The 11,669-nt window shown below is 33.8% G+C and overlaps 1 protein-coding gene across 1 annotated transcript; it reads left to right on the top strand.

The window, feature by feature from the left end:
* The first annotated feature begins 6,096 nt into the window (after nt 1–6,096).
* Nucleotides 6,097–9,814, top strand: LOC123917993 (probable protein S-acyltransferase 7). The gene is made up of 5 exons (XM_045969921.1): nt 6,097–6,316; nt 6,427–6,609; nt 7,757–8,053; nt 8,705–8,938; nt 9,086–9,814. Exons 1-5 carry the CDS (start codon nt 6,209–6,211, stop codon nt 9,551–9,553), a joined length of 1,290 nt encoding a protein of 429 aa, XP_045825877.1. The 5' UTR covers nt 6,097–6,208; the 3' UTR covers nt 9,554–9,814.
* Nucleotides 9,815–11,669: the final 1,855 nt, after the last annotated feature.

Here is an 11,669-nt window from a genome sequence, read left to right as displayed (position 1 = left end):
GCTTACAGATGGTGATCGAAATACCAGATACTACCATCTAAAAGCTATCACAAGAAGGCGTCAGAATAAAGTCCTTATGTTAAGAGACGAAGCTGGAGTTTGGATTGAAGACAGGGACGTTTTGAAGGAATTAGCGAACAACTTTTATAAAGATCTTTTCACATCAAATGAGGGCGCAGATAATTGGTTCCAAACTTTGTTGTCTTATCCAGCGCTGTCCACTGAGGAGGTGCAATATATCCGTAGAGACATTGACGATGTGGAGGTTCGTACGGCTCTTTTTAGCATGCATCAGTGGAAAGCTCCGGGTCCAGATGGTTTTCCTGCGGGATTTTATCAGAAAGCTTGGGAAATAGTAGGTACGAGTGTTTGTGAATTTGTCAAAAAAGTGTGGGTTAATCCCTTGTTTTTAAAAGATGTCAATGTTACGGATATCTGTCTCATTCCAAAGATCGACCAACCTGAGTTTATTAATCAATTTCGTCCTATATCTTTGTGCAATACGGTGTACAAAATTGTGAGTAAAATTATGACTAATCGTATCAAAGATTCTGTTGCAAAAATTATCTCTCCAAATCAAACTGGTTTTATACAGGGGAGGAGTATACACGAAAACATCATTGTGGCTCAAGAATTGGCTCATAGTATGAGCAAAATGAATGGTAAGGTGGGTTTCTTTGTGATCAAAGTTGATCTTGCAAAAGCATATGACAGACTCAGCTGGAGGTTTATCAAGAATGTCCTTCAGGAAATTGGATATCCGAATGAATGGATCAATGTTGTTATGACGGCGGTAACAAGTGTTCGAACCAATGTCAAGTGGAATGGAGAGAGAGCTGAATATTTTTCACCTGAAAGAGGTATTCGCCAAGGTGATCCAATTTCCCCCTACCTCTTTGTCCTATGTATGGATAAATTATCGCACTTGATTAGCCAAGCAGTTCAAGAAGGCAAATGGAAACCTATGAAAGTGGGTAGGAATGGGCCTTTGATTTCTCATTTAATGTTCGCAGATGATTTATTACTTTTTTCTCAAGCTTCAGAAGATCAAATGCGAGAAGTGATGCACATTCTTGATACTTTCTGCTTGATGTCTGGTCAGGAAGTGTCGAGAGAGAAGACAAGTATTATGTTTTCTAAAAATGTTCAAAATAGCATACGGGACCAGTTGGCACAGATTTCAGGTTTTCGTGTAACTCATAATATGGGTAAGTACCTTGGTGTTCCGCTGGTTGGAAGAGCCCCGCGCAAGTCTGATTACAATTATCTCATTTCTCAAGTGAAATCCAAATTGTCCTCTTGGAAATCCAAACAACTTTCTTTGGCTGGTCGCATTACGTTATCTAAAGCTGTTATTGAAGCCATTCCAATTTATCCAATGATGACAGCTAATATTCCTAAATCATGCCTTCAACAAATTCAAAAAATGCAACGTAGTTTCATTTGGGGAGAAGATGAGAATACAAGACGGTATCATGCAGTGAACTGGGATACAGTCACGTTGCCTAAGAGCCTTGGTGGTTTAGGGATCCGACGTCTTCATAACATGAACCGAGCCTGCCTCATGAAGTTAGGATGGTGTCTGAAGCGTGGTGATAGTGCGCTCTGGATTGATGTCATCAAAGGAAAATATGCTAGAGCTCATCCGAACTTAGATGTTGCTATAGCTAAAAATCATGATTCTAGCTTATGGAAATCGTTATCGGCTATGTGGAAAGAGTTGGATGATTTTACAGTTTGGTCAGTTGGAGATGGGGAGATGGTGCATGCTTGGAAAGATAAATGGATTTTTGTTGACCGATCTATTGAAGAGTTACAAGTGCCTGTGCCGGAAGCTTTGCATAATATGATGGTTAAGGATTTGGTGGATGTAAATGGGCAATGGGATTTTCACATTTTACAGCCATGGTTACCTCAATATATTGTTCAGAAACTATGTTCTATTCTGCCTCCGTCTGCTGCGAATGGTACAGATCGATGAGGGTGGCAGGGTGATAGAAATGGTGAGTTCTCTGTGTCCACAGCATATAATTTACTGTGTAAATTTACAGCACCGCCTGTTGATCCGATTTGGAATAAAATTTGGAAAATTGAGGTGCCAGAGAGGATCCGAAGTTTTATTTGGTTGATTAAACATAATAGGATTCTTACAAATTATCGTAAGAGTAAAATGCATCTTGGTGTTCCTTGGTGTAATCATTGTGTTGATATAATTGAAGATGTGCTTCATGTTTTAAGAGATTGCCCCTTAGCTAAAGCTATTTGGTGTAATGTGTTGAGAATGGAAGTAAGATTAGAATTTTTTAGTTTGCAATTACATTAGTGGATTACTTTTAACATGACTAAAGAGCTTGGGGGAGATAATGTGACAACAACATGGTCTGCGTTTTGGGCTTCTAGTTGTCACACTCTATGGAAATGGAAAAATGGAGAATGTTCGTCCAGCTCAGCCTTGGAAGGAAGTGTTTAGATGGGTTGCTTATTATACAAATGCAATGCAAAAGCAAATAATGCAAAAACATCAGACTATTTCGAGTGTTAATCTAACATGGCAGTACCCTATGCATGGATGGGTGTGCTTAAATACAGATGGAGCAAGTAAGGGTAATCAAGTAGCAGGCTGTGGTGGGCTCATACGAGGATGTCAGGGTAATTGGTTGGGCGGATTTTCAAAGAATTTAGGATGGTGTAGTGCGTATGAAGCAGAATTATGGGGGATGATGGAAGGTTTGAAATTGGCTTGGGATCGTGGGTTTAAGAAAGTTGAGTTGAGAGTTGACTCAAATGTTGTTGCTTACACTTTGAATAACGGAGGAAAGGGAAGTGTGGTGGGTTGGAGAGCAGTCCAACAAATCCGTCGGTTACTCGAGTTAGAGTGGGAGATCAAGGTGTGTCATTGCTACCGTGAAGCAAATAAGTGTGCAGATGCGCTGGCTAATCTTGGTTGTCAGCATGAGACTAATTTGATGATTTATGAGCATTGTCCGGCTCAACTAAGCTCTTTATTGTTAGCTGATGTTATGGGGATAACAACCCCTAGACTTATTGCAGTTTAATTCTTTTCTTGGCTCCGGCCCTCTCTTTTATCAAAAAAAAAAAAAAAAAATATTATTATTTTTTAAATGTTGATTTCTATTTTTTGTCCAAAAAACATATTATTTTAATGTATATAATTAAATTTTTGCCAAATTTACTTTGCAGGTCCTTTATCTTATTTTTTGTAACATTTTGATCATTTATTTTTTTTATAACACTTTAATCCATTATCTTATTTATTTTTGTAACACTTTAGGTCCTATTTTGCCTAAATTTTTTTATGATCGAATTTGTACTTATTATGACTTAATATTTTTTTTATGAAATGTAGTTTTTGTATTTAATTTAAATATTATAAAAAATTTACGGCCCACCCTGAATTTTTTTCCTGGTTCCGCCACTGCTTACACCAAATTAATAGTACCACACAACACATAACATAATACAAATCTTTTCAATTACATAATCAAATAGAGCTTGCAATTGATATGCACAATTCGTTTTGTTCTAACTTTTAATAAGGCACATTTCACTCAAATTCAAAGTTTAAGAATTGACATTATATGAACAGGCCATAAACAACAATAATTTCATTTTCCAAAAGCTACAATTAGTGTCAGCTAAATTAAACAAGTGGTCATATATCAATTAGCAACAAGAAATAATGGCCAATCCAATTAGTCAATGTAGAACGAATGAACTAAAACCTGTTTTCAATATTGAGCAATTAAAAACTCAATTAACAGGGAAAAGGTTTTGTAGACAAAACCAAGTATCTCAAACTATTAAAGTAACCGATAATGATTATTCATAAATCATTTGTCATTGTTCAAACAAAACCAATTAAAAAGAATGAGAATACCAACCTTGTTCTTTTTACAGCGAAGGCCACAACATGAAGTGTTCAATAATCTTTGTTTAGTATTATGACATAGCTCCTAATTTTCTAGTGCAGCGTCAGAAGAATTTTTTCACTGAAGAGGATAACTCCTACTTTTTTCTTTTCTCTAACATTATGATAAAAACATAACTGACCCAAAGGGTAACGGCTTTGAAAAACTTAATTAGGAAACATTGAGTTTTAAGCAAGGTCCCACTAACAATAAAAATGTGCCAATTAGTATGCTATACAACCTAATATGTTCTACCATCTCATGTGAGACTCGAATTTTATTTTCAATTCACACACATTAATGTGCTCTTTGTTCTAACAGAAAACAACGAAATCATGAAAACGCACACACAAAGAAAACCAAATCATGAAAGCATATTCTAATTCTTTGTCCAAGGTTCAAACTTTTGAGTTTTTAGGTATCTCGAACTAGTGATAGAAAAAAAAAAAAACTTGTGGCATTTAAGAAAATTTATACCTCCCTCTAAAATGACTAACAAATCTCAAATCCAAAATTTTTCTTTCTACCCCAAAACAAACCCTTGAAAAGAGTTATTCATCTTCTTCCAAAGTAGCCACCAATCCGGCAACTATCTATCTTTGTAGATACTATATCAGTTCAACTATGAACTTTTTTTAAAGAATAAAAATTAGAGAAGAGAAAATTATTACTCTAAATAAAAATGTCCCATTTGTGTTCCTCGAGAATTAAATCTTTTTTTACCGCAACATACAATAACAATCATATATATTATATATAAGATAATTACACATGAACAAAAGGTAGACGAGCAATAAGCTGCGCCACTAAACCTTTTTGTATGAAAAACCTAATACTTGAAAAACTATATTCATAGTCCTGAGTGACACAACATTACTATGTTTGATCCTTTGAACTCTTTTCAGAATGTCTACAACCTCTGGTGTTAGAAAGGCAAAACTGTGTGCAAACGATATAAAAACATGTTGATTGTTAAAGCACGCTTTCTCATGTTTTACCATTTTGCTTGAAGCAGTTTTGAAGGCTGCCCGTCCCACAGTAAAATCCTCAACCCCAAGTCCCACGAGTGGGGATACTCCAGACAAATCTACACAAGCATGTTTCCCTTCTATCCATCCATACACCAGAACATCTGCAAGCCGAAGTGTCGTTCTCTTTTCTTGTGGGTCAGTCAAGAAGTTCACTAGTTCTTCCTTCTTCATAGAAATTTTTGCACGTCTAAAAACATCAAAAAACACATCTATGAACATGTTATGCCTATATTTGAAGCGTGAAAGCTCCCTACAATGAGATTCATGCTCCCCAAAAGTATTAAGACATGCTTTATGACAAACACAAACCTCGCCCTTAGGAAATAATAGCATGAAGAAACAAGCCACTGGATTTGGTCTAGAAGTGAGGAGTTTGGATAGTATGCAAGAGGTCCTAGATTTGATTCTCTTTGGCTCTATTGTAACCAAAAAATAAATAGCATCATGAAACGGTATTTAAAGATTGTACAATACTCTAATGAGACATGTGTTAGCTTAACCCATCGATGAAAAAAAAATGACTTTGCATTTTTTTTCAAAAAAGCTAATTAAAATTGATATATTCGTCAAAGAAAATACCAATAATCTACTCCATCCAATTTATTTTACTTTTTTTACTCATCCCATTTGCAAAAAAAAAAAAAAAAATTGTTTATCCCTACACTACAACACTAGTAACAAATTAAATCTAACCGTCCAATACTCCCACTATTTCACTTTTAAAAAAAATTAAATTTTGTTATTAGACTACTTGTCAAAAAAAATTAAATCAACTTGTTTGAAAAAAATAATAAAATTCATTGTATTTGTAAATATGATTTTTTATTTTTTTTAAGAAATATTAATACTCCAATTAATTAAGGAAACTCGTTTGCTTTGACTACAATTATGAGTAATAAAATAATTATAGTTGACTGGCGGCTCAACAAACAACAATAACGATGCTGGATTGCCACGTCATCACCACATGAAATCGGAATAGAATCTGACTAATTGATCTTTAACGTTTCAACAAACACTTATTACCAAAGTCAAACATAACTCCTACCATTATTTTTCTTTCTTTATTATTTAATTATTATTTAATTCATTTTTGTAAATAATTTAAAGTGGAACGAAACCTCCTTTTTTAAATATAAAAAAAAAAAACAAACTATAGCAACTATTTCAAATATAAAAATCAAAATTTAAAGTAAAAGCCTCTTTCAATTTGTTCAACTTCATTCACATTCAAACCAGAAAGATCAAATGCATCCTCCGGCGCCGGCGACGGCGAACTCAAACGGTGGAACTGCCGCTGGAAATACACTTAATCCTGCGTTGATCAGAACTTATCGCTCTTGGAAAGGCAATAACGTAAGTTAACATGATCAATTTTAATTCTGTTTCTTATACACAAATTATTAAGCTTTTGTATAGTTTTCATTTAATTAATTCAACTCTTTGTGATTATTGTTACTACTCAGGTATTTTTTCTTCAAGGGAGGATTATATTTGGACCAGATGTGAAATCTATATTTTCAACACTGTTTCTTGTGATTGCTCCTGTTGCTGTTTTTTGTGCTTTTGTTGCTAGAAAATTGTTGGATGATTTTCCTCATCATTCTGGATATTCAATTTTGATTATAGTTATTGTTCACACAATCTTTGTAAGTAGTAATAATTCTCCTTTTATATATTCAATTAATTTATTTACCATGATGATTTGTTTTAATCTTTGATTAGTATTTGAACATGTACCCTAGATAATGTTTTAATTATACAATTATACTATTAGAGCATAATGATAAATCAATTGTCAATTTAGAGCCTAGATTTGTAGCTTCTTTTTCTTTTTGTGTTAACCCTCCGGTTCTAGGGAAGGTGACCCTGATAATCCAGAGTTCGGTCGCCAAATAAGTAAAGTTTGACCAAGAATTGATTCTCTTAGGAATCGAACTCGTAGATTTGTAGCTTTAGTATATCAGTATATATTGTTTTTCAATTTTCATATTGTATGTTTTACTTGAATGCATTAGGGTATTGCTTTAAGTAGGGGAGTTTTTAGTTTGACTTTGTCAATTAGTTATTCTTAACTCATCATGGGACATTTTCATCTTTTGCTACTTTGATAAAATTATACGATCAGTTAGTTGAAATGGACTTAAGGAACTCATCATAGTTTCAAAATTGAAAAGAGCTTCCTATTTACAATACAGAACTTCAGCATTTGGAGTTTGGAAAACTTTATGGGTTCTGATCCATTGTATACTTAGGTAGATGTAAATACGTTTTTTGGATATTACACGTGGATGATTATCAAATGTTGTCACACTTTATGAACTTTTTATGTTCATAAACGTGGTGCTATCCTGTCACACATAGTCCGACTGGAAACATAATTCGGTATTGATTTTATAGAGGGGAGGGAAATGGAGGGAGCCTGGGAGGATTACCTTGAAATAAAGCAAAATATGTCAGGTTTTGGCCATAATAATCAGGTAGAAAATCTAGTGTGTCTCTTTCTAAATAAACCTTGCAAGAAGTTATCTTATCTCAACCCTAGAATTTGGTTTTCATAATGAAATATTTCCTTCTTGAATGGAGTTATACTCTGTAGTTTATAGCTCTTACATGTTGGTTTCTATAACCAACTTCTAGAGGGCCGTTGCTTTTTCTCTTCATACTAAAACAATAACAACAAATAATGCTAAAATACAGGACTCTCAAAGTTGGGTGTAGATTACCTTTTCAATACATTGCAAATCTGTTTATCATTTACCACTTTATTCCTAAACTCGTAACATGTATTGCCAGGTTCTGATTGCCCTTGTACTGACCTCAGGAAGAGATCCTGGCATAGTGCCCCGAAATTCTTATCCTCCAGTGCCAGATGAATATGATGGAAGTGTCAGTATCAGCAGTGATCAAAATCTACCGCCACAGTTACCAAGATCTAAGGAAGTAATTATAAATGGAATAGCCGTGAAAGTAAAATATTGTGATACCTGCATGCTGTATAGACCTCCTCGCTGCTCTCATTGTTCAATATGTGACAACTGTGTGGAGCGATTTGATCATCACTGCCCATGGGTGGGTCAGTGTATTGGACTGGTAATGGTCACTAATTCACACAGTATCAGTATTATGTTTTCCTTATTCAAAATTACTATATTCAAAAGGATCACTGAGTCTCTTTCTAATGCCTTATTATGATTTGAAGCTAGCAGAACGTTTTTGTGCTTTCAATTTATTTGCCATCTGTGTTCTGTTTTACATTACAACTAATGTTTAACATCTTTTTGCACAAGCAATTTTAGTGGAATATTGATTAAGCTGTCAATTTACTTTGATTAAAACATTCACCTCCTGATTAAAAATGGAAAATATTATCAAAGTTACTATTGGTTAAGCTGTGAATCTACTTTCATCATATTCTTGAACATATTATATTTGTTTTCTGTATATAGAAAAATAATAAGGGATGATTCTTTGCATTTATATTGGTATTTTCTGCTTCATGCCCAAATATCACTTTCAAGGCACAAGCATTTTTGTGTTTATAAAAAATAATAATGTATGATTCTTTGCATGTATATTGTATTTTCTGCTTCATGCCCAAATATCACTTTCAATGACACAAACACAAGAACAAAACACAAATAATAATACAGGACTATATTTGCAGAAGTTATGATCATGAAGTTGCTAAGTTAGAATTTTCTGCTTCTTTTTGCCTCTTTGCTTATATGTACATGGCGGCAGCGAAATTATCGGTTCTACTACATGTTTGTTTTCTCTGCAACCCTTCTTTGCCTATATATTCATGGCTTTTGCTGGGTCTACATCAAGAGGATCCAAAATTCAGAAGATATATCAATTTGGAAAGCAATGATCAAAACCCCTGCTTCCATTGCACTAATAATATACAGCTTCTTTTGTGTCTGGTTTGTTGGAGGACTCACTGTTTTTCATACATATCTAATCAGCACAAACCAGGTTTGTACTTTGAACACTATTTAACTCATCATCCTGTAACCTTAAATGTGGCGTTTTACTATTTCATCTGTAGAAGAAAACTCTTATTCCTTTCTAGATTGTTTTTCTTACATCTGTTAGTGATAGTTCTTTTTATTTTATGTGCAGTCTACTTATGAAAATTTTAGATACCGTTATGACCGACAAGTCAACCCTTATAACAAAGGGGTAGTTGAGAATTTCAAAGAAATATTCTTCTCGTCCATTCCTCCATCCAAAAACAATTTCAGGTCTAAGGTTCCAATTCCTAAAGAATCGACAGAATCATCTAGAAGAAGGGGTGTTGATACCCTTACGATGCCAGTTTATAATGACGGTGACCAGGTTGAAAAAGATTATAAAGGTGAGGAATATGGCAAGGGTAGTGAATTAAGTGATACATCTGTGGATTTAAGCAATATGCTTGACACAGAAAGTGGGCAGAGACAAGTTGCTTCCTTTCTAAGGCAGTCCTTGTGGGAAAGAAGCAGCAGAAAGTGGGAAGTAACTCCGGAAGTTCTTGACGAGATACATGAAGATGGGGAGTCAAAGCAGATCCCCGGTGATAGTAGTAAAGAGCCTGGTGACAATCTATAATTTCAGAAAAATTCAAATATGTAAATTAAGATTACAAGAAAAATATTGTTGGGGGACAGAGTATGTTAGGTTGGGACTTGATAGGGAAGTAGTGTTTGTGTTTCATTGTATTGGTTAAAAAAATGTCATTGGATCTTGCTCATTGATTGCTGAGTAGTTTTTTTATTGGAATTACTGTGTGATATAGTTTTTTTAAAAGTGGCACTTGTGTAAAGATGAAGATGATAGAAATTGTGAAAAGCGATTCTTCCAATATGTTCATTTACTCTTTTTTTTGGTATTATATGTTCATTTACTTTTTGATGATGAATAGAAATTGTGTAAAGTGTTCCTTCCAATAAGTTCATTTACTTTTTTCCCCTTAATTTATTTTGTTTTTATCTTTATACTCTCTTGCATACTTTTTATAAGAGACAATTGGGTCGACAAAAACTAATGAATTTGAACTATATTATGCATCAGATACATCAACTTTTGTTGACATATTTTATATTGTTTCATTGTAAAAAAAAAGAAAGATAAACTCTTCTTTTTTTTCTTGTCAACTATTATTATAGTGGTTAGAATAAGATTTTAAGTGTGAAAAAATGGACCCTTTCAATAATGTCTTCGATATCAACTGAGTTACACTTACGAGAAACAGTAGGATAAACTTCATTTCATTGACTTTTGACTTTAAACTTTAATGGTTTATTGATAATTTTTTTTTGACGCCATGGTTTATTGATAACTTGGCAAAGGGAATTGTGGCATTTTATATTGGTGCATGTGAAAAACAGTACGACCAACTCACTGGTGATAGAATTGTCCAATTCAAAAAAAAAAAAAAAAAAAAGAATTGTCCAATTCAAACATGTACAAGTCTACAGAGAACAAAATGTATAGTATTACTTATTTAATTTGTTTTTCAATAATACTAGTAACATAACTTTGATGTTAACTCCATAGATTTTCAACAATAAAATAAAGAATTTGGAATGATGGAAGAGTTGACTCTCTAAGAGTTTGAATAAAAATTGTTCAATGATTGTTCCTCACAAAATTGTATGACAACTTTTTATCTCAACTATAAGTTGTCTAAAATATTAAAATAATATTTTGTCCACCAAATATCGTGCAAGACCGAACAAATAAATTGTTCAACACTCCACCTCACAAATTTATCTTTTGCAAACCAAACAAATCTTATTATACTTAATTGGCAATTTTCTTTTGGTCCTTAATTTTAACTTAAGATTTTTTATTTAAACTTCAAAGGAGGAATTTATGGAGGTGTGAGGTTTTCGATTTGGAGAGGGAGCTAATTGTGTTTGGTGAGGGAATCATAAGATCATCTTTTAGTGAAGTGCACATTTGCAAGTTGTATTTTGTATGCGATGTGTAATTGGTTTGGAGTTTCAATGACATTAGTTAGAGACCTCTTTATCCTTCTTCAAAATTGTTGTTTTTCCTTCCAGATAAGAAGAGTAAATAAGAAGTTGACAAGAACAAGTTCCATGAGTATCCACAGGAGAGTCGTCAAATTCGTTTCCCTTGGAGAAACAGATTTCCTGCTGTTTGGTTTCCAACAGTTTTCACACTGTTTTAAATTACAGCCATCCGATCTAAACTGTGCGATCAAGATTGATTTAAGTGATTTTATAACTGCATTGATCTGAATCGTCCGATCAACAATCAACGGCCATAATTCAAAACTGCGTGAAAACTGCATGAAAAATTACTGCAGCAAATCTGCATCCGAGTTACTACACAAGGCTCATCCAATGGACCAAGTCCATGCTTCAATATTACGAGATGAGACCAAATGATATCAAAGAAAATGAGTGGCTAATGACACAAGTGCTTGAAATATATTTAGAACCTCTACCTTTTGATAGCATGATTTAAATCAATATGTACAATATGCAATTTAGCATTCTGATTAAATTGCCAACCACTAGATGATTGACAAATCAATAAAATCCAACGAACAGTATCTAATGGAATACAGAAAATAACAACTCAAACTGAAATAGAAAAAAAGAGGAAAACACTAATTTGCATGGGAAGAACTCAGTGCATAAAACGACCAAACAAGACAAATTCGAGAATTTAGTTGGAATTTGAGAGCAAGAAA

Source organism: Trifolium pratense, linkage group LG3, assembly GCF_020283565.1.
Source record: "Trifolium pratense cultivar HEN17-A07 linkage group LG3, ARS_RC_1.1, whole genome shotgun sequence".
NCBI lineage: Eukaryota > Viridiplantae > Streptophyta > Magnoliopsida > Fabales > Fabaceae > Trifolium > Trifolium pratense.
This window is presented reverse-complemented; position numbering and strand designations above follow the sequence as displayed.